The 27,105-nt window shown below is 37.4% G+C and overlaps 4 protein-coding genes across 4 annotated transcripts; all 4 read left to right on the forward strand.

Annotated features, from left to right (window-relative positions):
• Nucleotides 1-2,652: 2,652 nt before the first annotated feature.
• On the forward strand, nt 2,653-8,165 carry LOC113026443 (mannose-binding protein C-like). The gene is made up of 6 exons (XM_026175250.2): nt 2,653-2,824; nt 2,953-2,994; nt 3,149-3,329; nt 4,949-5,053; nt 6,490-6,555; nt 7,478-8,165. The coding sequence occupies exons 3-6, from the start codon at nt 3,164-3,166 to the stop codon at nt 7,858-7,860; spliced, it is 720 nt and encodes a 239-aa protein (XP_026031035.1). The 5' UTR covers nt 2,653-2,824; nt 2,953-2,994; nt 3,149-3,163; the 3' UTR covers nt 7,861-8,165.
• A 5,127-nt stretch (nt 8,166-13,292) lies between these two features.
• On the forward strand, nt 13,293-15,626 carry LOC113026445 (mannose-binding protein C-like). Its single transcript, XM_026175252.2, has 5 exons — nt 13,293-13,473; nt 13,723-13,921; nt 14,058-14,114; nt 14,306-14,371; nt 14,822-15,626. The coding sequence occupies exons 2-5, from the start codon at nt 13,738-13,740 to the stop codon at nt 15,202-15,204; spliced, it is 690 nt and encodes a 229-aa protein (XP_026031037.1). The 5' UTR covers nt 13,293-13,473; nt 13,723-13,737; the 3' UTR covers nt 15,205-15,626.
• A 1,498-nt stretch (nt 15,627-17,124) lies between these two features.
• LOC113026446 (mannose-binding protein C-like) lies at nt 17,125-19,817 on the forward strand. The gene is made up of 5 exons (XM_026175253.2): nt 17,125-17,265; nt 17,517-17,706; nt 17,870-17,923; nt 18,696-18,761; nt 19,014-19,817. The coding sequence occupies exons 2-5, from the start codon at nt 17,532-17,534 to the stop codon at nt 19,394-19,396; spliced, it is 678 nt and encodes a 225-aa protein (XP_026031038.2). The 5' UTR covers nt 17,125-17,265; nt 17,517-17,531; the 3' UTR covers nt 19,397-19,817.
• A 1,495-nt stretch (nt 19,818-21,312) lies between these two features.
• Nucleotides 21,313-23,902, forward strand: LOC113026447 (mannose-binding protein C-like). Its single transcript, XM_026175255.2, has 5 exons — nt 21,313-21,453; nt 21,705-21,894; nt 22,058-22,111; nt 22,884-22,949; nt 23,202-23,902. The coding sequence occupies exons 2-5, from the start codon at nt 21,720-21,722 to the stop codon at nt 23,582-23,584; spliced, it is 678 nt and encodes a 225-aa protein (XP_026031040.2). The 5' UTR covers nt 21,313-21,453; nt 21,705-21,719; the 3' UTR covers nt 23,585-23,902.
• Nucleotides 23,903-27,105: the final 3,203 nt, after the last annotated feature.

Here is a 27,105-nt window from a genome sequence, read left to right on the forward strand (position 1 = left end):
CCGTTGGGCATCTTTCTTTGCCTTTAGACAATAATTCTGATGGAAAAAGAGCCAAACGGGACAGGCAAAAAAAAAAAAAAAAAAAAAAAAAGTAATGCAAGATTTAAATTTTTATACAAACAAGCCAAGCGATCTGAAGTATTTGAGTTAATCATATGAGATCTGTATTTAGGCACATCTGATTTGATGGGCTGACCTAAGAGAGGAAACTCAAATACTACAGGTATGTGGTCAGAAAAAATTATGTGACAGATTTCAATGTCAAGACGTGACAGGCCACAAGATAGGACCAAATCCAAAGTATGACCACGTTCACATGTTGGGCCGTTAACTGACTGAACAAGATTAAAAGAATCTATCTGATTAAAAAAGTCATTGGCCAGTGGAGTGTTTGGGCAGCAAACGTGAATGTTAAAATCCCCCACAATTAAAATACTGTCATAACTTGGAAAAATTCTTGTCAAGAATTCAGAATAGTCTTGTATGAAGTCCTTATTATATTTCGGAGGTCGATACACTAGCGCCCATGGCACAAGAGTAGACAAACAAATTTCAAATAACTGCAGTTTAAAGCTGCTGTAGGCATCTGCTGGTAACTGACAACAGTTGAAACAGTTTTTATAAACAGTGGCTAATATGCCGCCCCGGCCCGTGGTTCGGGGTGAATTGAGGTAGTAGCAGAAAGTTCAGAAAACGAGCTAAAGTCACCCAAGGTGAGCCACGTTTCAGTCACCAGGAGAAAGTCCAAATTGCGAGCGGTGAAAAAGTCATTCAGGATGACTTTTTAGCCAACGACCTGGCGTTAACCAGGGCCAGTTTAGCTAATGTAGTATTCACCGTGGGCTCGAATGATCGATCCAGAGGGTGAAGATTCTGGTAATCCACTTCACCCCTGCGAAGACGTGGGGAAGGATACCGTGGAAGCTGGATATTTTCCCTGGAATGCTGGATATCTTCTCTGGAATGCTCCCTGGAATCGGGAACGGGTGCCGATTCCAGGAGATGAACAACTTGATGTCCGAGGCTGCCGTGTAAGTAGCGACGCAGTTTCTGAGTTTTATCAGTATTCCACCCCGTTTCCCTCGCCTTCTGTAGGATTTCTTCCTGAGGGGAAGGCTAGGTGGATAACGGCAGAGAAACAGTGGTACGGTTTCTACCACAGGTGGGACTCGGTAATCCTCACCTCCTGGGGCCATATGATACTGCCCATCAACAGTGGCTCGGATGGTTAATAGCGATTGGAAATCATACACCAAAAGAGTAAAGACATTGTTGAGAAAAACAGATATAAGCAGGGTTAGTAGAATCAAAACAGGTAACAGCTGATGGCAAGCCACACACACAGACACCATCTTGAATCCCCACTGGGATCTACTTAATCACCCAGTGGTATCTCGCTCTCCAGTCTTTTCATTTCAAGGTGGTCATGGCTGATTTCCTCTCCCTCTCGTGGGTGGTAGGGTATGTGGCAGGGGTGTGGTCTGCAGCTCTGCTGCAAAGGACTGGTAGGGCAGTGTGTCCGGTGAGCAGTGCCAGAAGGGTGGCAGACCAGCTAGGACTGGTTGGTGTGATCAGTCGTGCTATTTCAGTTACCAGCTGCGACAGGAGAGAAAAAGGCTGCACCATGAACATGTCAGCTGAAAGCTGATCAGAATTATTTAAAAAGTTGCAAATAAAATGTAACCAGCCTGTTAACAGTGTGTACTTCCGGGTCCTTTGTGTCACAGGCACCAACTGTCTATCATCTATAATCCAGTTTTGAGATCCCTTCTCAGGTGCCTTAATGCCCACTCACATCTTGTGTCAGTTGATCTCAGTAAGTCACATGATAGGGTGAGGCAAGGTTTCACAGTGGTTTCAACTGAAAACTCTGGTAATAATGACCCACACTCTTTTTCAAACCTTGGCACACGTGATGAGGAACATGATCAATAATGGCTCAACAACCTTCTTGAAGGAAAACTCCCACTAGCGCTTAAAATCCTGGGAGTCTCCACCATTTGGTCTCAGACTTAATGAAGCTTCTTGGATGAGAGACAAAATGTCTTCAAGAAATTTAAAACAGTCGTATGGTTTTTCTTTCCAAGCTCCTCAGATTACCATGACCTGAACCTATACAGTTATGTAAAATACATGTTTCATCAAAGATAAGTCTGTGTTCTTTGTGGTTTAATATAATAAAATAGTAAAGTTTGAACTACAATTTGTTTTATGATACACATATTTGTCTTTCTCAGAGTGTTTTAGCTAAAAAGAGGCAGGCTTTGGGCCTCATGCTCCCCCTCTTTTCTGTGTCCAACACAGAATACACACAAAATACTCACCTGGTTTTTATTTCCTCTCCAAAGAGTGTCAGATATTTTTGACTTTGGGTTCTGAAATTGTTTTAAAGCTGTACATGAAGCAGCACAACTAGACGATAACTACTTACGTATAATGGTGAGTTTCTATTTTATTTTCATTTTAATACAATTTGACACTAACATAACTGAATAACTTTGCAATTTACATTTATAAAAATTCAGTTTAAAAAAATTACATCATCTGCATCTGGCTATCCTTTCTAATGACTGTGAAATTACTGCTTGATCATATTTACTAAATGTCAATTGGAATTATGATCAGAACACTAACATAAACTGTAAATAAGAAAATCTTTCACCAATACCGAACCAACATTACTGATCAGATTCTATTTATCTTTAATCTAAACCCTGCTATATTTCAGATCTAGGAATGCAGGCCTTTTGATTATTCATGTTTGACTGATCACAGTGGTTTGCCTTTTGTGAGTGGAAGGAAAAGCTTTTAAAAGGCATCGGTTGTAAGTGAACTCTCGATTATGACACCAGAGGCAGACTCTGTTTTTTTTCACCTGTCTCTCATTATAGCTGGGCTGGATGTCTTATATATCTGACTTTGACTTTTTTCTTTGCCACTTCTGTTTGGAAGCTGCAAAGAAGGATCACATCCATATCATTCGTCATTTAAACTGTGAGTATTTGTCTCTAAAAAGTACAGTTTTTTCTATTCAGCTGACAACCTGCAACCAAACAAACTGTTATTTTTCTTTGATTTCATTTATTTAAATTATCATAAAAATTGAAGATTTTCATTAGAAAATAATTTCCAATATGTCACATTTCAGAGTTGCATAAAGAAGATGAAGCCATTTGTTTTTGTCATAACCTTCTGCCTCATGGTTCCTGTGGGCTACAGTCAGCTTTTTGGTCCTCCTGGTCCTAAAGGCCCACCTGGGTCACCTGGAGAACCCGGGGCATATGGAGAACCTGGAAAACAAGGACAGAAAGGCTTGAAAGGAGAACCTGGTGAGTGTGATAAACATCCCCCCAAATACACTCTCAGGGAGGGTTATTTTTAACCCCATAATGCCAAGTGTATTGTACAGGACTTTTTATAGGTTTTTAAAAATTTTACATTATCAGTATGATTCTTTTCCACCAAAAAACCTAAATAAACTGCACAATACATTTTCAAGCAATGATCTGTTTTTTTTTTTTTGGTTTTTTTTTTAATTCCAAATGCAGTAAGTTGCGGTAAGCAGTAGTTCAACAAATACTTCAATTAAAAAACAAACAGATTTTCCTGGAAATTACTTCATGGTCTAACATATTTGTGCCTCACATGGTTCTGGGTATTTGACCCAGTGCTTTTTTGATTTTGGACTGTTGAATGTTGTTTTGAGGTTTATGTGATTTCTTTATAGTTCTACATTGTTTAGTCTTTTGTGTCTAGTATTTCCCAGTGCTTCCTATTTTAATTATTTATGCGTTTAGTTCTTAGTTCTTTGTTCGCTTTTGAGCCCAGGTTTTCTTAGTCTAGCATCTGTGTGTCTTCCCTAGTGTCCCGTGTATGTTGTCGGTCTTGCTTCCATGTTTATTCACCTTCTTTCTCCACAGTTGAGTGCCCGTGTCTCTTTGGTCCCTCTGTGCCCTGTCTCTGTAGTTTGCCTTGTTTACCCTGTCAGTCATGTCTCCATGTAATTTTCCCTTGTCTACGTCAAGTTTGTGTGTCTCAGTCTCCATGTCAGTGTTAGTTTCCTAGTTTATTGCTATAGTCACTTGTGTTGTGTATGTTATGTATGTAGGTTTCTTTCAGTTAGATTCTGTTGTCATGTGTGCCCCAGGTGTGTTCGAACTGGAGATAAGATAATGTGGACTCAAACGCAGACACAGATGCAAGAGAACTTTTAAACTGAAAGCCAGCCTTTATTAGAGGCTCTACAAAAGACTGCAAAACAACTAATGAAGGGAAGAACTAAAAATGCTATAAAAACCTAAACTGGGTGAAGCTAAATATAATAACATGGGAAGCCTCAAAAACATTACAAAAAACAGACTTCTAATAATAAACAACACAAAACACTGGGTCACCGAGCCAGGACCGTGACAGTAAGTGGTGATGTGTTCGGATTTGAATTTGGCCCACGTTCTGGATCAATATATCTACAATATATTTGGGAAAAAGTAAGCCCTCATAACTTCCTTAGCGTAAGAGCTACACTGGTTTGAAAAAGTGTTTGCCGCGTTCCTGATTTCATATTTTTTTTGTATGTTTGTCACACTTAAATGTTCCTGATCATCAAACAAATTTGAATATTAGACAAAGATAAAACAAGTAAATACAAAATGCAGTTTCTTAATAAAGGGGTTTATTATTAAGGGGGAAAAAATCCTTGTAACGTTTGATCACATAGTTTGAATCAAGACTTACAAATTTAAGTACAATATTGGCAACATTTAACAATTTGACTCCAACATGGATTTTTTCACATTGTTGTGTTGTGTACATGATCATTTTCCCCACCTTATATGGACGACATTTATAAACAACAACAGGGTAAAGTTTTTTTCTCTGGAAAACCAGAAACTGGAAACATTGGTATGAACTTCACATCTTATTTGATGTGTTTATATCTTCACTTTAGGGGCTAGAGGGCCTCTAGGACCACGTGGATTTCCAGGACCTAATGGACCAATGGGAAAACCTGGACTGCCTGGCCTACCTGGAACTATTATAATGTGTGGACGAGGTTAGAACATAAGAATAACTTTATTGATCCCAGAGGGAACTTCACAGACACACACTTTAATAGTGGCTCTATGGTGTTGTGGTTTATACATTTACCTAACAAGTCATATCTGAATTCAATCCTGTGAAACTTAAAACCCTTTGGGGTTGTGTCAGGGAGGGCATCTAAGGCAAAAACATGCAGGGCTACCTACTGTGTTGACAACTTGTGAATAAGGGAACAACTAATAGCAGTTTAACCATAAATATACAACACACGAAAACTACATTCCCATAAAATATGCTCTTTTAAGTTTCTAGTGAAAACCAAAAATCTTAAAAACAAAGAAGGTTGGTGGTGTTTGTCTTGACTCCATTTTGAGACCATTTTTTCTCCTTATATTTGATCTTTCTTTTGTTTTAGTTTTAATTTTACTTTCTCAGTTTTTCTCTAGGTTTGGTCTCTAAACTTAATTGGTTAGGTTTCTGAAAGGATAATGGTTTTGGGAGTTGAATCACAATTCACTATGGTTTAGCTTATTAGGGAAGTCAAGGTCCCATCTAATACAAAGTATGTCTGGTAAACCTGTCAGGGCTGCAGCTCCCACACATCCCACAAAGAGGACTCAAAATGCAGGCACTTACTGAGTTGTGAGGGAGGTTTATTGCAAAAGGCAAACACAAAGACGGCATTACAAAAACAGAACTAAGGGTAATCTAAGTGTGAAGTGCCAGTGTGTGAATGTGTGTGTGAATGGATGAATGACTGAATGTAGTGTGAAGCGCTTTGGGGTCCTTAGGGACTAGAAAAGCGCTATACAAATGCAGGCCATTTACCATAAACTGGGAGAAACGTAATTTAACAGCAATCCTGAACACGAAGGGGGACAGCAGGGAGAGGACACAGTGGATTCACAGACAGTTTTCCAGGAGACGAACACAGACGGACCAGTCATGAGTACATGAGTTTACACAACATAAAAACACACAGAGGGACACTGGGAAATCACACATACACAGGTGGGAGACACAGCTGGACCTGATTAACCTGACGAGACAGAGGAAAGACTAACACCAGGGACCAACAGAGGGAGCACCAACCCAGAATCCCAGCACCAGAACACAAATAATCCCAAAGCTAGAAGATCACAAATGATAATAATAATAATAATAATAATAATAATAATAATAATAATAATAATAATAATAATAATAATAATAATAATAATACACCAAACCCAAAATCACTGAGTCCCGGGACTCCATGACAAAACCTTTATGCAGACAAAACTTTTAGTATATACTGAACCAGGTTTAGCACCAGATGCATTGTATTGTGAGATGTCCCTTATGTTTTCATAATTATTTTACAGTTTTGAGAGACGTGGAAAAAGACAGATAACTAAATATGCAAATGAATAAATACACACTTTGTTAACTCTAATGTGTTTTGTCCAGATCCTATTGGCTCTTTTCAAAGCGACACTGAAAAGCTAATGAAGAGAATTGCCAAGTTTAAACTTGGTAAGTATCTTATCCATATTCATTTGTTTCAAATACATAACTGCTATTTTATAGCATAACAGACAGCTGTTATTTCTTTCTGCTGTATTTTAAATTTGATGGTATATCTCTGTTCTGGGGAGTTTGGCATCACTATTACATACACAAGACTCTTCAATGGAGAAAACTGTATTAAGACCACCCCCACCTACAATTTAAAGCAAACCAGACATAAGTAACAATAGTCAAGATGTTGTTGTCAGCCACAGAAGGGACTGGTGTGGTAGTGGGTTGCAAAGTAGCTTGCAGATGACCAGCAGCTGTAGTCAGGACTCAAATTGATGCCTATTTGTATTATTTTGTTCAGATTAACGCAAAGATTTGCTGTCACTGAATGAAGCTAAGAGGTCACATCACTATTGTAATCAATAATAGTATAATAAACAGCATTCTTTAAATTGATAAAGAAAAGACTACATAGTCAGTTTTTAATTTTATTTTATTAAAATACCACCAGTTTGCAACAATAATAACCTGAAGTCAACACTGTAAAAACTATATTGATAAACAGTAACAAAATAATTTTCCAATGCCAATGCAGTAGCTGTAAAGAACATATTATTGATTAACATTAATAAAATTCTCATATTTAGAGGTTTTACTTCAAAATCCAAGTTTCTTTTTTGAGACAATTCATGGTATATTAGTAAAATAAAATTTAACTGAATAAGAATCTTTAGATAAGCTTTAGAAAAGGCAACAATTATTTTGCCAGAAAACATATCCTTAAGATTGCCTACAAGTAATTGGTTTAAATGGTTTAAAATGGAGCACTGTAACAAAAAATAATTTCCCCCAGGGATCAATAAAGTATTCTGATTCTGATTCTGATTCTGAAGTAAATGTCTTTTTTCTAATTTTACTTTTCTGTGCTTTTTTTCAGCTGTAAACTATGATTTTGTCCAAATAGTTGATCAAAAATACTTTGTCTCCAACAAGCACAGAGGCAGTTTCTCAGAGGCTGTAGTGTTTTGCAGCCAACGTGGTTTAGAGCTGGCGTTGCCACAGAACGCGGAGGAGAACAACGCACTGACTCAAGTTCATGGCAAATTCAGAGCCAAAGCCTGGATCAATGTGAACAATAAAAAAGCTGAGGGGGAGTTTAAAACTGACATGAAAAATCAACCTTTGACCTTTAAAAATTGGGGAGAAGGGCAGCCAGACAAATCCATTGAGGATACAGGCTGCACAATGCTGTCAGAAAACGGTTCCTGGCAAGTGACACATGAATGTTCTCTCAATGTCCACATCATTTGTCAGTTATAGAAATGTCTCATGAGAAGAACTGCAAAAAACTCCCAAAACAAACAAACATAAATCCCACATTTATGTGTATATGTGTATTTTCAGCTTTGCATGCTTAATCTAACTCTGTTTCAGCCTTCTTGTGTGTGATGGCAACTAAAGATTATGTAATGCCAAAAGTGAGAAAGCAATGAAAAAAGATCAAAATGATCCTTATGTTCCTTATTCAGACATGATACCTTTTATGTTTAATTTACATCAGTTCATCTAAATCATCTGTTAATTACGGAAGAGGATTAGGGCCACTGGAAAAAAAAAAAAACAATTCTGACTTTAATCTCAGAATTCTGAGATTAAAGTCAGAATTCTGAGAAAAAAGTCAGAATTCTGAGATTAAAGTCAGAATTCTGACTTTAATCTCAGAATTCTGACTTTTTTCTCAGAATTCTGACTTTAATCTCAGAATTCTGACTTTTTTCTCAGAATTCTGAAAAAAGTCAGAATTCTGACTTTTTTCTCAGAATTCTGACTTTAATCTCAGAATTCTGACTTTTTTTTCAGAATTCTGACTTCAAAGTCAGAATTCTTTCCTTTTTTTTTTTCCAGTGGCCCTAATCCTCTTCCGTAGTTAATGCAGGGTGTCTTTACATTAGAAAAACTACTTCATGGGCTAAATTTTTCAGCTTTTGTTTTACAAAATATTTCCTTTTGCCTAAGCATATTCATAAATGCACTACATTGCTAAAAGTATTCCCTCACCCATCCAAATCACTGGATCAATCACTTCCATGGCAACAAGTGTATAAAGTCAGACAGCTAGGCTGTAGACTGCTTATACAAACAATTATGAAAGAATGGGTTGCTCTCAGGAGCTCAGTGACTTCCGGTGAGGTATCATGATAGAATATTACCTAACTAAATATTCCACAGTCAACTGTTAATGGTATTGTAACAAAGAAGAAGTATTTGCAATGACAGCAACTCAGAGTCAATTGCTACAGACCTCCAAACTTCATGTGGCCTTCAGATTAGCTCAAGATCAGTATGTAGAGAGCTTCATGGAATGGGTTTCCATGGCTGAGCAGCGCATCCTTACATCACCAAGCACAATGCAAAGTGTCGGATGCTGTTGTGTAAAGCCTGCTGCTACTGGACTGTAGAGCAGTGGAGACATTTTCTCTAGAGTGACAAATCATGCTTCTCCATCTGATGGGTGGGAGAGTCTGGGTTTGGCAGATGCCAAGACAATGGCATTTGTCTGACTGCATTGTGCAAAGTGGAAATTTGGTGGAGGAGGGATTACAGTGCAAGGTCGTTTTTTAGGAGATTTTTCTTGAAGGATGCAGACTTCTTCCTGTACCACTGCTTGAAGAAGGTGTCTTCCAGAAACTGGCAGTAGGACTGGGAGTTGAGCTTGACTCCATCCTCAACCCAAAAAGGCCCCACAAGCTCATCTTTGATAATACCAGCCCAAACCAGTACTCCACCTCCACCTTGCTGGCGTCTGAGTCGGACTGGAGCTCTCTGCCCTTTACCAATCCAGCCACGGGCCCATCCATCTGGCCCATCAAGACTCACTCTCATTTCATCAGTCCATAAAACCTTAGAAAAACCAGTCTTGAGATATTTCTTGGCCCAGTCTTGACGTTTCAGCTTGTGTGTCTTGTTCAGTGGTGGTCGTCTTTCAGCCTTTCTTACCTTGGCCATGTCTCTGAGTATTGCACACCTTGTGCTTTTGGGCACTCCAGTGATGTTGCAGCTCTGAAATATGGCCAAACTGGTGGCAAGTGGCATCTTGGCAGCTGCACGCTTGACTTTTCTCAGTTCATGGGCAGTTATTTTGCGCCTTGGTTTTTCCACACGCTTCTTGCGACCCTGTTGACTATTTTGAATGAAACGCTTGATTGTTCGATGATCACGCTTCAGAAGCTTTGCAATTTTGAGACTGCTGCATCCCTCTGCAAGATATCTCACTATTTTTGACCTTTCTGAGCCTGTCAAGTCCTTCTTTTGACCCATTTTGCCAAAGGAAAAGAAGTTGCTTAATAATTATGCACACCTGATATAGGGTGTTGATGTCATTAGACCACACCCCTTCTCATTACAGAGATGCACATCACCTAATATGCTTAATTTGTAGTAGGCTTTCGAGCCTATACAGCTTGGAGTAAGACAACATGCATGAAGAGGATGATGTGGACAAAATACTCATTTGCCTAATAATTCTGCACTCCCTGTGTCATGCTGTTTTTTTCCTTCGACTTTACTATGTTTATGCCACCACTTTGAAATGGTCCATATTATTTTCACTTTTGACTCAAGAAACTTTACACAGAACTCAGAGGAACATATACAGTTTGTTTTTTGGTATATGGGAGCAAGTCACCAAGACCACTATTTAAGCTATGAAGTAGCCACATTCACATAAGTGAATGGGGCTGCTCCCTTGGTCACATAAAAGGGTAATTTCAGGCGCCATGTGACTTTTCTTCCGCACAATATGTTTTGTCCACTGTTAGGGATGAAAAAGATTAAATAAAGCAGTTTTTACAAACACGTCACAGAGCTGACTTTGCACAAGAATGAGGAAGAGAACACCATACTAAATCAAGTTTTTGGATATATTTACAAAAAGGCCTGGATCAACTTGAGAAACAAAAAAGTGTCTGTTCGTGTGTGTGAGTCTAAAAAATGACAAATGCACAGAAATGATAAATTTGCTTAATAAATTGTTCTTAAATTTGGTTCATTGTTTGATTTCTTTTTTCTTCAGCTACAAGCTACAAGTTTGTCCAAAGAGTTGGTCAGAAATACTCTTGCAAGGATAGAGTTTCCTTCGCCTTGTAGTCCAGAAATAAGAACTCTGCATGCATCAACACTTGAGCTGGCTGTGTCCCAGAGTGAGCAGGAGAACAGCGCATTGACCAAAGGGTGTGGGGGATGTTTGCACAGCAGCTTAAATCAATGTCAGAAATAACATTACAGAAGGGAATTTTGAGGTTAACATGAAAAACCAACCTCTGACCTTTGCCAAATGGGGAGATACAGGCTGCACCATGCTGTCAGAAAATAGCACCTGGCAAGTTACACTGAAATGCCTCCTTGAGTGCATTTGTCAGTTATAGCAGAGATATTATTATTATTGTTATTGCAGGGAAGCTAACTGTGAGACACCAATTAATTTCCTCTTTCATAAAGTGGAAAACACTTCTGCATCATATCTGCACCTTGCTCTTTAAAACACAAGCTGCAGAAAACTAATTAGTAGATGTTTATAGTTTTACAAATACTGACATCCCATTAGTTCGTTATTTTTTGTTTTTAACACAAACACTTAATCATTCAGTCATCAATATATAAAGATGGAGACAGTGATTACAATGGAGATTTATAATCCACTCAGAATAAAATCTATAGCCTCCATTTTTCTAACTGGAAATTAAGTTGTCAGACTGTCAGTCAGTCAGACTTTTCAGCACACTAATCAATAATCACCCATTTGTCCTGTTGTAATTTGTCACACTGATAGAAAAAATGTCTCCTAAAGTTGGATCTTGGAGATGATGTTAATAGTTGTTCACAGATTGATATTTAGTCACATAATAATGTCAAAGATTCTGTGAGGTACAATGTCTGAAGTTGAAATTCTAAACCCTAACATATTTGGAACCAAATACTCTTGTGAATAGCCGTGTGAAGCAGGCAGGGATAGACCCAAATGGAGACTCATTTGGGTGAAAAGGAAGTCAAAAAAGGCAGCTGAACTAAACTAAACAATACAAAAACCAAACTGAGAAATGTGTGACCTAAGCAAGTGTGTGGAACACATGGTGGGGAATGAGGGCGATCACAAGAACGGACGGAGGTAAACAGAGGATTTAAATACACATTTATTATTAAAATAGACATAACATAAAAAAAAAATAAAATTCATGTCCGAAGCACCATATCATCCCGTTATCAGACAGAACTATCACATGATCAAACAGAAGCTGTCAGTTCAGCTGTAAAGTGGTCAATCATAATAAAGCTGTTCATTACAAATTGTAGATTCAAGCTGCTCTTTTGGCCACCAGATGTCACCAGAGATAACTGTGTTGAAAAGCTTTGAGTAATGAACCGTTTTGCAGTACTTCAATGCTTCAGAAAGCTTAATTTGCCCATCCCTAGGAAGTGATACTCTACCGCAGAGAGCACGGACACACATAGGAGTGCTTGTGTAAATCACCCTTTTGCCATTTTTATCCTGACTCAACAGGTCTGTTTAGCAAGTAGTCAGATCAGATTGATTTTAGCGAGCAGAATTCAGCTTTGAGATCAGAACTAACTGTGACAGCATGAATCAGCTGGAGCGCTGTTGGACACTTTCAAAGAATTTAATTGTGCAAGTGGGAATGAATGCCTGTGCCAGTGAAATTAAATTTTAGTGATGTTTTCTCTCATATGCCACTTTTAACCAATATATAATTCCGTACTCAAGTCATTATTAAAAGATTCCAATGGAATCGGAAGCAACCCTGCTTCCCAAGAGAATAGCCAGCTGTGACCATAAGTTAGCAGTAATTTAAAAGGTGTTGCAAACATGCAATGAGACAAAAGTGTAATTTTAAAGAATGTCAAAGAATAGTCTGGACACACAAAAAAAGGCTATAAGTAGAAGACTTTTGGACTCCAGAAGCAACAAAATTTTGACTCTAACGGGGTCTCAAAAACAGTTACTTAACCAAAGATATTTTCAAAACTTCAATAAAGCAATAATTATTACTAACAGTTAAATGGATGCATTAAGAGCTGCTTTTTTCTGCCTCTTGTGCCTGTCACAAATTTTGACACAAGTAAAGATTTTACTGTTTATCTGGATTCATAATGTCTCCCTGTGCATAATTACTATACATGGATTTGGATTTGCTGTCTGTGCAACAATTCTCAGGGACCACCTTGGAGATGCAATTCACTTTAGAAACATATTATCGTAGACATTTTTCATGCACTGATAAAGAAATTATGAAACAAATGAGCAATTAAAACACAACAATCCTATTTGTCTTAACAACGAGTTAAGTTAATTGTTCGCAACAAGTTGACGACTGTTGCATTGTTTCCAAAACTGGAAAACTGGAAATCTGAAATTTAGTAATCTTTATCATCAACTTGGCCCCATATGTCTCTGTCAATGTCTTTGCTACACTAAGTTCAACATGTTTGAAGTTTTAAATGTTCAAAACAGACCCAAGCCAAGTATTTATACTTTTCAGAAACATACATTTTGTGAGTGTGGTATTTCTATTGCATGAAAACTATGCTCTGTGTCACCATACTTTGTTTCACACTGAAGTTCGTCTGTGCACAAATACCTGAAGAAAGACTGTTTTTTGTCTTAAACCATGCTTTATTTGTGGTGGGGAAATAAAGAGTGCTGAAAAAATATCAATCTGGAAAGTAGGTTGTGCTTCAGCACAAGAGGGAGGATTCTACATTCTGACATTTTTTTCTATCCCAAATGGGATTTTGTAGCTGTTGTTTACTTTGGAGAGAACGATCCATCTTACATTAGTTCTACCTAATATCTCAGTTATTTTGTTGGGACATTAGCAGTGAGGCAGTACACCCAACAGACTGCTCTTCATTTATATTGTAAGTACTTTCCTGCTTACTGCTTTATTCTACTAAATTTAATGTTATCATGCGAGTTACATATTGTTTGAAGTATTGCTTGACATTCTAAACATATACCTAGAAAATCCCTCGGAGCTACAATCACAATATTTAATACAATCTCTGTTTTGAAAGATCAGATTTCATTTTTGTTACACATTGAATCAGTTAAACCAAGGTAAATCTGGGAAAAACGTACATTACATATATTTTTAATTATCATTTCAGTTCTTCACTGAGAAGATGAGCCCACTTCTTTTTTTGTGCATCTTGTGCCTGTCGGCCCGCATCACCTACACTCAGTTTCCAGGTCCTCCTGGTCTTAAAGGTGAGAAAGGAGATCCAGGGGTTTCTGGGACACAAGGAGTGCCTGGACTACGTGGGCGAACTGGAATTCCTGGACTGCCTGGACTGCGTGGACATCCTGGTGAAAAAAGTCTAAAATATTATGAGTTCACCACAAGAATGTTGTAAAGAATATAACTTCTTATCATCGTTTGATTTTGACACATATTTATGTACTTTGACTTTAGAAGGCTTTATGTCTGTTTCTTTGCTTTCAGGGGATGTAGGAATATATGGGCTTCCTGGGCACCCTGGAGAAACAGTGTGCACTGAAGGTAAAGATAAGATACAATAAGATGAGAAGATCCCATGTAGCATACTGATATTAGTCCAATCTGTGTCAGACAGCACAAGATCAGTTTGATGACAGATTGCACAGTGAATTAGTTGATGCTCTGTAATTTAAAAGAAAAATAGACCACACAGCTCCTTTCATTCCTGTTGTACGCTCACAATTTAATTTCAGCTACAGTTGAATCCAGTTGCCCAGATGTTGAAACCTTAAAAAGCAGACTTGCTGAGTTAGAACTGGGTAAGTATCATCATCAAGGCATTATTAATTATGTTTATTTAAAACTCTTTCAAAGACCATCCGTTAATAATTTGTTGTTGCAATTTACAATAAATCCAGTGTTTTTGCCTGATGTTACAACTTGATCAACATTGAAAAAGTTAGTTGATTGACAGTTAGCAGCAATAAAAAACAGCTGATCAGAACATCAAAGCTAAAAACATTTGAAGATGACTGATGAATTGGCATATTCATTTAGAAGCCTCCAGAGATTTTGGGTATGGTGTGTGATCTTGTTCCTACAAGCTCTGTGTTTTTAAAATTTGATTTTACTTGCCTTTCTTGTATCTAACTATGACAAATGCACCATGTAGATGAAGCTTTTTTCATTGTTTCCTAATTGCTTATTTACCTTTGTTGATAATGATTTATGAGTCACAGTTTGTTCCCTGACATTTTTCTGTTCTCTAGCCATTAACTATCATTTTGTCCGGAGAGTTGGTCAGAAATACTTTGTGTCCAACAAGGAGAGAGGCTCTTTCTCCAGGGCTGTCGAATTCTGCTCCCAACAACACATAGAGTTGGCTTTGCCCCAGAACGAGGAGGAGAACAACGCACTGACTCAAGTGTTTGGCGATGTTTACAAGGCAGCTTGGATCAGTGTCAACAACAAAAAGGCAGAGGGAAATTTTGAGGTGGATATGAAAAACCAACGTCTGACATTTACCAAGTGGGGAGAAGGTCAGCCAGACAAATCCATCCAAGATACAGGCTGCACCATGCTGTCAGAAAACGGCATCTGGCAAGTTACACCAGAATGTTCCATGAACGCTTACATCATTTGTCAGTTATAGAAAAATCCCGGTTCCTTGCGAATCTTGCTTTTGGCAATTTCCCCCCACTATCATGTTTATCTCAACATTTTTATTGCATTTTTATTTCTTATATTACATGTAGAGAAATGTTCTCATTTACCCCAATGGAAGAAAAAAATCTAAGCTTGCAGTTGTTTATGAATTATGGGTAAAGCATCGGGGCTGCATTTTGTAGAAGAAAGAAAACTTTGTAGTATTAAAAATGAGACCAACGATTCTCAGTTGACCAACTGAAGTGAAACTCCCAATGGCAATGAATTCATGAATGCATTGTAATAGGAATAACTATTATCTCACAGACCTAAGTTTAAGTCAGTTATTCTGATGCTTGACTGATGTATTGTCAATAAATCATTTAAGCTAACTCTTCATGGTTTCAAATAAATGCTTTTGCATCACTATTGTGCTTTCTGCTATATGTCAGTGTCTTTATGTTAGACAAAAGCCTTTTTCTGTCTCCATCTTCATAATTCTATAAATATAATAATAAATGTATAAAGAATTAAACATTGAACTGCAATAGAAACAAATTTTGTAAGTGTGGCATTCTAATCATGAACTAGTGAAAGTAGGTATTAAAGTATTATTCACATGGTTATAATGCAGTCCCAGACAATGCCATTTGAAGATATTGTTTAATTTTTTCCAAAGGGTGCTTTGAACACTTATGTAGTGTTTTCCTATAAAAACATCACATATTGTGCATTTCTACATAAAAGCCTTTTCAGCTGATTGGTGTTTGCTTTTTGCGAACGCAATACTGTACTTGTGGCTGAAAAACTGGAAAGAAATATTAACATACTTAGGAATAAAATTGAGGTGTCATCATAACTTCATAATATCAGAGATCAAAAAAGAGGTTGTGAAATCTTTATATAAATAAAGGTATGTGCTGTTATATTTGTTGTTAAAAATCCCCCCCCCCCCCCCCCCCCCACACACACACACACACACACACTAATCCAACTCCCAGTTCCCATATGAGAGTATGCAGCTGTTGTTTATATGGAGGTCTGTCTAATATCTCAGCGATTTTTCTGTGGAATGAGCAAAAAGGAGGTCCACCCAACATAGCAATGCTTATTTGTATTTTGACTTCTTCCCTAGAGTCTTTTAAGCACATCCCTAATGCTTCCATGGGAGTTGAGAGGACAAGTAGCAGCCATATGCTGCTAATCAAATGTACCAAAATTCCTCTACAATTATGAGAGAGCCTGATGAAATCATACAGAGGATGCTTTGTTCAAATTATTGCTGCTAAAGGTGATTCTGCAAAAGTCTGATTCACAGTGTTTGTAGTTTTTCAGCCCTGCAACAGACTGGCGACCTGTCCAGGGTGTACCCTGCCTCTCGCCCTATGACAGCTGGGATGGGCTCCAGCGCCCCCCGCGACCCTGAAAAGGATAAGCGGAAGCGAATGGATGGATGGATGTAGTTTTTCACTAAGAAGTGAACGTAATGAAATATTTACATTGCACACAACCTCTGCAACATCTCAGTGTACTATTTTAAACATTAAACTACTGTTAAATTTCCTTTAAATATGTGTTTCAAACAATTCAGCGTCAACTGATTTATTAATCTTAAATGTTGAACTTCGTCTTTTTAAGTCTGTCAATTTTAAGAGAGCTTTAAAACAATAATGCACTCATGTTTTAATCTTATAGTGATGATTGTGTGGTCAAAATGTGCACAATTCTTTTTGAAATTGAGTTTTGTACAGGGAGTTGCCTTTTATGTTAAGTGGCAGAAACTGTCTGTGCCTCATAAAGTCAAACGTTATCATTTCTGCATTCACCCATAACTACGTCAAATCCGTATTCTCATGTTTAGATTCATAGAGTCTTTAAGGTATCACAACACAGTGGCCTTTTTTTGGTTTGAAAGGAGGGAGGTTAATGGACAATCCCTAATGAGATGTTCCAGCTGCTTACTGTGGACTGAATCCCTCCCACATTACTTCTAGCAAATATCTCAGTTCTTTTTCTGTGGAAGCAGCAAAGAAGCAGTATGCCCAGCACATCACTTCTCGTTGGTGGGGTGAGTTCTCTCCTGTTTATCTCTGTATTGTACTAAATTTTGTGCTACCAAATGGTTTTAACTCTTGAAAACACTTTAAAACAACAAAGATAAAGAAGTACAACACACTAGCTAGAAAAAATTAATTAAATTTAGCAATTTCTGCATAAAGAATGTCTATAATTGGAAAATTTATCATTCTTCCATTTGAGGGTTAGGGCTACATGGCTTTTATATGGAAAACTTAATACTATATTTAACCAAAATTTCAGTTCTGAACTACGAAGATGAGACTGCTTCTTTTATTCTCCGTCATCTGCTTGATGGCCACTGTCAGCTTCAGTCAGCCTCCTGGTCCTCCAGGTCAAAAAGGTGAAAAAGGAGATCCCGGATATCCTGGGTTTGCTGGGATGATAGGACCACCTGGACGAGATGGTGTTCCTGGATTACCGGGGATTAAAGGTCAAAATAACCGATGTTATTACTTCATTCCAGCAGTATTTTAAAGGATGTAATTTCGAACTAAATTTAGATCATTTATTTTTTATTTGGACAGACAAATATATTTGATTTTGAAGCCACAAGCACCTTTAGCTGGCTCACTACCTGTTTATCTATTCTGCAGGGGACCGAGGATTTCCTGGGATACCTGGATATCCTGGCGTTCGTGGAACATGCTGTAAAGTTTACACTTAAACACCTTTTTTTTGCAATGATTGCTTTAGATCATGTACACCTCAGTTATCTGGCATGTTTTCTAAAGATAAAGGCTATGTGTCCCCTGATGTGCCTTGAAATCTATGCATATGGTGACACAATTAGGCAGGCGCAGGATTAGAAATAAGTCTACTGTATTTATAGTCTGTAAAGTCTAAAGGGAAGCTTGACTGTAGACTGTCGTTCTCTCTGTAACATTTGTAGTCACACAAATTTCTCACAAGGCCTCAGTTGTTTTGGTTGGTTACATTTACTCAAAGCTGGAGTATATAAAACAATTTATGCCTGCACGCATTTTGTATTTTCTCATGTTATCTTCTGATTTGTTGATCATAAGTGCCCACAACATAATTCACATGGGGGTAATTTGATCACTGTCTAAATTTACATGCTGGTTAGCAGCATGTCAACGATGATGGATGAGCTAGAAAAACAGTTTACAAATGGTAACCACTTGTTTTTTCCATATTTCTCTCATGACTGAACAAAACATCCTGAAACAGTTTAAAGAGCCCGTAAGCTTAACAGAGTGATTATCTAATCATTTCAGAAATCAGAAAAACAACAACAATTCCTCCCATGTCATAAATAAATAAAAGTTTGGAAAAGAAAATCTGTCAGTGGTTAAAAGTGAGGCATAAAACGAAGAAACTTTAAATGGCCATTTGTAGGTACAGCAGAGCTGTAAGTGTGGCCTCTGTGTAAAGTTCACTAACTTGATCTGTTTGATCCAGCTGCTACTGAGACGAGCTGCCCAGACCTCAGAGCTTTGAAGGACAGACTTGCCAAGCTAGAGCTCGGTGAGTGTCACAATCATGTGTTTTTAATTCAAATTCAAACACAACTCAGTTACAAAGAACTGTTTTTGTCAAATACACAGGACATCTAAAAAATGCAACTTTAAGTCTAATTTTCAGACATGATTGATAAGTCATCATATTCATCATCATATTTCTGTGTGACAGTTTTCCATGTCTCTACAACATTAGATTGATTTTAAATAAAAAGCCTAAGAGTAACAGTTTGCTTTATTACATTTTTCTGTTCTCTAGCCATTAACTATCATTTTGTCCGGAGAGTTGGTCAGAAATACTTTGTGTCCAACAAGGAGAGAGGCTCTTTCTCCAGGGCTGTCGAATTCTGCTCCCAACAACACATAGAGTTGGCTTTGCCCCAGAACGAGGAGGAGAACAACGCACTGACTCAAGTGTTTGGCGATGTTTACAAGGCAGCTTGGATCAGTGTCAACAACAAAAAGGCAGAGGGAAATTTTGAGGTGGATATGAAAAACCAACGTCTGACATTTACCAAGTGGGGAGAAGGTCAGCCAGACAAATCCATCCAAGATACAGGCTGCACCATGCTGTCAGAAAACGGCATCTGGCAAGTTACACCAGAATGTTCCATGAACGCTTACATCATTTGTCAGTTATAGAAAAATCCCGGTTCCTTGCGAATCTTGCTTTTGGCAATTTCCCCCCACTATCATGTTTATCTCAACATTTTTATTGCATTTTTATTTCTTATATTACATGTAGAGAAATGTTCTCATTTACCCCAATGGAAGAAAAAATCTAAGCTTGCAGTTGTTTATGAATTATGGGTAAAGCATCGGGGCTGCATTTTGTAGAAGAAAGAAAACTTTGTAGTATTAAAAATGAGACCAACGATTCTCAGTTGACCAACTGAAGTGAAACTCCCAATGGCAATGAATTCATGAATGCATTGTAATAGGAATAACTATTATCTCACAGACCTAAGTTTAAGTCAGTTATTCTGATGCTTGACTGATGTATTGTCAATAAATCATTTAAGCTAACTCTTCATGGTTTCAAATAAATGCTTTTGCATCACTATTGTGCTTTCTGCTATATGTCAGTGTCTTTATGTTAGACAAAAGCCTTTTTCTGTCTCCATCTTCATAATTCTATAAATATAATAATAAATGTATAAAGAATTAAACATTGAACTGCAATAGAAACAAATTTTGTAAGTGTGGCATTCTAATCATGAACTAGTGAAAGTAGGTATTAAAGTATTATTCACATGGTTATAATGCAGTCCCAGACAATGCCATTTGAAGATATTGTTTAATTTTTTCCAAAGGGTGCTTTGAACACTTATGTAGTGTTTTCCTATAAAAACATCACATATTGTGCATTTCTACATAAAAGCCTTTTCAGCTGATTGGTGTTTGCTTTTTGCGAACGCAATACTGTACTTGTGGCTGAAAAACTGGAAAGAAATATTAACATACTTAGGAATAAAATTGAGGTGTCATCATAACTTCATAATATCAGAGATCAAAAAAGAGGTTGTGAAATCTTTATATAAATAAAGGTATGTGCTGTTATATTTGTTGTTAAAAATCCCCCCCCCCCCCCCCCCCCACACACACACACACACACACTAATCCAACTCCCAGTTCCCATATGAGAGTATGCAGCTGTTGTTTATATGGAGGTCTGTCTAATATCTCAGCGATTTTTCTGTGGAATGAGCAAAAAGGAGGTCCACCCAACATAGCAATGCTTATTTGTATTTTGACTTCTTCCCTAGAGTCTTTTAAGCACATCCCTAATGCTTCCATGGGAGTTGAGAGGACAAGTAGCAGCCATATGCTGCTAATCAAATGTACCAAAATTCCTCTACAATTATGAGAGAGCCTGATGAAATCATACAGAGGATGCTTTGTTCAAATTATTGCTGCTAAAGGTGATTCTGCAAAAGTCTGATTCACAGTGTTTGTAGTTTTTCAGCCCTGCAACAGACTGGCGACCTGTCCAGGGTGTACCCTGCCTCTCGCCCTATGACAGCTGGGATGGGCTCCAGCGCCCCCCGCGACCCTGAAAAGGATAAGCGGAAGCGAATGGATGGATGGATGTAGTTTTTCACTAAGAAGTGAACGTAATGAAATATTTACATTGCACACAACCTCTGCAACATCTCAGTGTACTATTTTAAACATTAAACTACTGTTAAATTTCCTTTAAATATGTGTTTCAAACAATTCAGCGTCAACTGATTTATTAATCTTAAATGTTGAACTTCGTCTTTTTAAGTCTGTCAATTTTAAGAGAGCTTTAAAACAATAATGCACTCATGTTTTAATCTTATAGTGATGATTGTGTGGTCAAAATGTGCACAATTCTTTTTGAAATTGAGTTTTGTACAGGGAGTTGCCTTTTATGTTAAGTGGCAGAAACTGTTTGTGCCTCATAAAGTCAAACGTTATCATTTCTGCATTCACCCATAACTACGTCAAATCCGTATTCTCATGTTTAGATTCACAGAGTCTTTAAGGTCTCACAACACAGTGGCCTTTTTTTGGTTTGAAAGGAGGGAGGTTAATGGACAATCCCTAATGAGATGTTCCAGCTGCTTACTGTGGACTGAATCCCTCCCACATTACTTCTAGCAAATATCTCAGTTCTTTTTCTGTGGAAGCAGCAAAGAAGCAGTATGCCCAGCACATCACTTCTCGTTGGTGGGGTGAGTTCTCTCCTGTTTATCTCTGTATTGTACTAAATTTTGTGCTTCCAAATGGTTTTAACTCTTGAAAACACTTTAAAACAACAAAGATAAAGAATCACAACACACTAGCTAGAAAAAATTAATTAAATTTAGCAATTTCTGCATAAAGAATGTCTATAATTGGAATATTTATGATTCTTCCATTTGAGGGTTAGGGCTACATGGCTTTTATATGGAAAACTTAATACTATATTTAACCAAAATTTCAGTTCTGAACTACGAAGATGAGACTGCTTCTTTTATTCTCCGTCATCTGCTTGATGGCCACTGTCAGCTTCAGTCAGCCTCCTGGTCCTCCAGGTCAAAAAGGTGAAAAAGGAGATCCCGGATATCCTGGGTTTCCTGGGATGATAGGACCACCTGGACGAGATGGTGTTCCTGGATTACCGGGGATTCAAGGTCAAAATAACCGATGTTATTACTTCATTCCAGCAGTATTTTAAAGGATGTAATTTCGAACTAAATTTAGGTCATTTATTTTTTATTTGGACAGACAAATATATTTGATTTTGAAGCCACAAGCACCTTTAGCTGGCTCACTACCTGTTTATCTATTCTGCAGGGGACCGAGGATTTCCTGGGATACCTGGATATCCTGGCGTTCGTGGAACATGCTGTAAAGTTTACACTTAAACACCTTTTTTTTGCAATGATTGCTTTAGATCATGTACACCTCAGTTATCTGCCATGTTTTCTAAAGATAAAGGCTATGTGTCCCCTGATGTGCCTTGAAATCTATGCATATGGTGACACAATTAGGCAGGCGCAGGATTAGAAATAAGTCTACTGTATTTATAGTCTGTAAAGTCTAAAGGGAAGCTTGACTGTAGACTGTCGTTCTCTCTGTAACATTTGTAGTCACACAAATTTCTCACAAGGCCTCAGTTGTTTTGGTTGGTTACATTTACTCAAAGCTGGAGTATATAAAACAATTTATGCCTGCACGCATTTTGTATTTTCTCATGTTATCTTCTGATTTGTTGATCATAAGTGCCCACAACATAATTCACATGGGGGTAATTTGATCACTGTCTAAATTTACATGCTGGTTAGCAGCATGTCAACGATGATGGATGAGCTAGAAAAACAGTTTACAAATGGTAACCACTTGTTTTTTCCATATTTCTCTCATGACTGAACAAAACATCCTGAAACAGTTTAAAGAGCCCGTAAGCTTAACAGAGTGATTATCTAATCATTTCAGAAATCAGAAAAACAACAACAATTCCTTCCATGTCATAAATAAATAAAAGTTTGGAAAAGAAAATCTATCAGTGGTTAAAAGTGAGGCATAAAACGAAGAAACTTTAAATGGCCATTTGTAGGTACAGCAGAGCTGTAAGTGTGGCCTCTGTGTAAAGTTCACTAACTTGATCTGTTTGATCCAGCTGCTACTGAGACGAGCTGCCCAGACCTCAGAGCTTTGAAGGACAGACTTGCCAAGCTAGAGCTCGGTAAGTGTCACAATCATGTGTTTTTAATTCAAATTCAAACACAACTCAGTTACAAAGAACTGTTTTTGTCAAATACACAGGACATCTAAAAAATGCAACTTTAAGTCTAATTTTCAGACATGATTGATAAGTCATCATATTCATCATCATATTTCTGTGTGACAGTTTTCCATGTGTCTACAACATTAGATTGATTTTAAATAAAAAGCCTAAGAGTAACAGTTTGCTTTATTACATTTTTCTGTTCTCTAGCCATTAACTATCATTTTGTCCGGAGAGTTGGTCAGAAATACTTTGTGTCCAACAAGGAGAGAGGCTCTTTCTCCAGGGCTGTCGAATTCTGCTCCCAACAACACATAGAGTTGGCTTTGCCCCAGAACGAGGAGGAGAACAACGCACTGACTCAAGTGTTTGGCGATGTTTACAAGGCAGCTTGGATCAGTGTCAACAACAAAAAGGCAGAGGGAAATTTTGAGGTGGATATGAAAAACCAACGTCTGACATTTACCAAGTGGGGAGAAGGTCAGCCAGACAAATCCATCCAAGATACAGGCTGCACCATGCTGTCAGAAAACGGCATCTGGCAAGTTACACCAGAATGCTTCCTGAACGCTTACATCATTTGTCAGTTATAGAAAGTTCACAGTTCCTTGCAAATCTCACTTTGAGGGATTTTCTTTCCCCATGTCATGTTTATCTCAACTTTTCATGAAGGGAATTAACACATAACTTTCTTAAACAATGATAAATTACATTCTACCCCGTGTGGGGTTTTTTAACAGTTTATTATTTTTCTTTTACCTGTATTATAATATCTGATTTTAAAAAAATTACTACTGCAAACGAAACATATTTAGAGTATTCATCTCTCTTTTATATAAATGCCAGATGGTATTCTTAATGTGTACATGCTTTAAATATAAAAATTATACAATAAAAACAACACTGCAGAAGTGTGGGATTTTACTTTTACTTTTTAATTTTTACCTTTTACTAAAGTGAAAAAACGCAACTTTAATTGCTGTTTTCATTAATTGGTTTGACTTTGTAAACTGATATTAATGAGGCACCATATAGTTTTCTGCTCTTTTTATTAAACGCAGACAGTAATTTTGTTTGTCTCTAAACATTTTAGAAAGTAATTACATAACAAAGAGAGTGAGAATTTCCGAACAAAGATAGTGTTGTAGATATAAACTGTATATAGGCATAAAGTTACTGTGGTTTGATTAGATGTTAATACTAAAATAAACATTTATTCCAAATGAATGTAATTACACGATTTAATGTAACATTATGTTACATATCTTGTAAGATTAGTTAATTTAAAAAAAAGAAAAGAAAAAACATACATAGCAGAGGATGGTTTCGATCCATCGACCTCTGGGTTATGGGCCCAGCACGCTTCCGCTGCGCCACTCTGCTGCGCTGAGTTAGCGGCACGGGACACTATTAATTGGAGCTCTGCATACGCCCCTCCCACTGTTGTCTTTCGCAGAAGCGACGACGATAACGCATTTTACACCACATTTTACACCACATTTTGAGACGAAATACTTCGTAGATAATACGCAGCTTAAACCTACCTATCACACTACTGCAACAGTCTATGAGAACAACAGCTACCTGCTCCACGGTCACATAAAACATCACGAGGGACTTTTTTTTGGTTGTTCCGCCTTTGTTGTAAAGCACAGTTATAGGCGGCAGAGGGCGTTGTTGCTCATTTTGTTTCAACATTTGAAACAACAGCGTTCAAAAGCAAAGAGACACGTTTAAAAATCTAGATGATTCAATTCATTAAGTTATATTTGTTTTTTTATTCAGCCATACTTTGAACTCACAGCTCACTATAGTGGTCATAAGATTTCACAGTACTCATTTCTCTACTTAGCGCATTATCATGCCCGAGTTTATCATCAAAGTCGGTTTTCATTGTGTCATTGGCTCAAAGTTGACTCATTTTTATCACGTTTAAATAGCATCAGAATCATTTTACTGGTGTTCGGAAATCAAACGAAGAAATTGTGCCTCTAACAATGTTTTTCATAAGCTCTACAATACAATGACAGTTATTGTTTTGCTGAAATAAATCTTTTGAAAAATTGGAAATAATTTATAAATTAAATAACCTGTGTGTACTGTAATATTTTGATTATGCATATTTAATGGAACCATTTGATTTGAATTAATGCCACATGTCATTGACACAAAATTGACACAAAATATCACAATATTGTCATCTCTGATCACCCCCCTGTCACATTAACCTTAAACATCCAAATGCAACTAGACTGCAGCAACCCTCTACTGTTAGGTGCGAAGGATTTTCATGAATATTTGGAAACACTGATCTCGCTGTGTTTTGTGGTAAATGAAAACTCAGAAACTAAGCCTGCTACACTTTGGGAGTATTTAAGGTGTACTATTATCTCTTTTAAATCAGCCAGAAGGAAGAGAAACCGGGCTAAGCTCCTTGACTTGGACAAACAAATTAAAGATCTGGATAAAGAGAATGCCCAAACGCCATCCACAATGCTACCTAAGAAAATACTGTCTTTAAAATATGAATATAATAATCTACTCTCAGCAAAAATCAGTAAAGCCTTTTTGTGCACCAAGCAGAAATACTCTGAGCTTGGTGACAAATCGCATAAAATACTAGCAAGAAAACTTAGGAAACAAGAACAAGACAGTACAATTCATAAAATTAAAAATAATGCAGTTAAGGCTTTAATGGACCCCGGAGACATTAACAATCACTATTTCCAATTTTATCAAAGTTTATATGCTAAACAAAATATAGATTGTGACTCTACGAAAAAGTTCTTGGATAGCTGCACTTTTCCAAACCTAGGGGAGGATGAACTCACATGCTTAAACTCAGAAATAACAGTAGAGGGGATCAAGAAGGCAATTAGTAAAACCAATAAGGCTCTTGGACCAGATGGCATCCCCAGCAAATTTTATAAGAAATTTAGTGAGATTTTGTGCCCATACCTGCATAAAACATTCACTCAAGCTCTAGCAGATAAAGTCCTCCCTCCCACCCTTACAGAGGCAATTATAACTGTTATTTATAAAAAAAAAAAAAGGTAGGAATGCTGAGAATGCAGGTTCTTATCGTCCCATCACCTTGCTAAATCTGGATGGGAAACTATTGTCTAAAGTATTTGCCAGTAGATTAAGCCCCTTTTAACACAGTTAGTACACCCTGATAAAACTGGATTTATACCCCAGAGAAATTCTTTTTTTTAATCTCAGGTGACTATTCGACATTATTTACTCCACTGCCAGACCTAAAGAAGAGTTGGCAGTTTTGGCACTCGACGCTGAGAAGGCATTTGACCAGATTGAATGGCCCTATTTGTTCGAAATATTGGAAAGATTTAAATTGGGCAAGAAATTTATTTCAGTGGTAAGTTTTCTTTATGGCAATCCTCATGCTCGCATTCTTACCAACCAGAATCTATCACTATCCTTTGGCTTATATAGAGCGACAAAACAGGGATCTATTTTTTAAAAAAAATACTGATACAACTACTAATAAAATCTCACTCTATGCGAATGATGTGTTATTATATATCACCCAGCCAGGAAAGACTATTCCTGCCATATTAGACAAAATTAAGTTATTTGGGTCTTTCTCTGGATACAGGATAAATCTGAATAAAAGTGAACTAATACATGTGAGTAACCCATCATGGCTGCAAAACCTCCCATTCAGTATAGCTTATGAGAAGCTCACTTATCTGGGTATTCAGGTTACAAAATGCTATTCCTCTCTATTAAAATCTAACTTCTCTCCCTTAATATCTGAGCTTCAGTCAAGTGTACAATTCACTTCCTATATCACTCATTGGTAGAGTTAATCCTATAAAAATTATAATTTTGATTGTGGTTGTACTTATTTCAACATCTCTCTGTATTCCTTCCTAAAACATTTTTTAAAAACCTGAATTCACTCCTCTTACCTTTTTTATGGGGCAACAAAACACATAGAATTGCTAGGAAACAGCTTTGCAAGTCTAAAACGGAGGGAGGGTTAGCGCTTCTGAATTTCTTGTTCTATTACTGGGCTTTGCATATAAAATTTATGACATACTGGTTAGCAGACAACGGCAATCCCCTCACATGGTCGCAACTGGAGCAGGAA

The sequence above is a fragment of the Astatotilapia calliptera genome, chromosome 7 (assembly GCF_964374335.1).
Source record: "Astatotilapia calliptera chromosome 7, fAstCal68.1, whole genome shotgun sequence".
In the NCBI taxonomy this organism is placed as follows: domain Eukaryota; kingdom Metazoa; phylum Chordata; class Actinopteri; order Cichliformes; family Cichlidae; genus Astatotilapia; species Astatotilapia calliptera.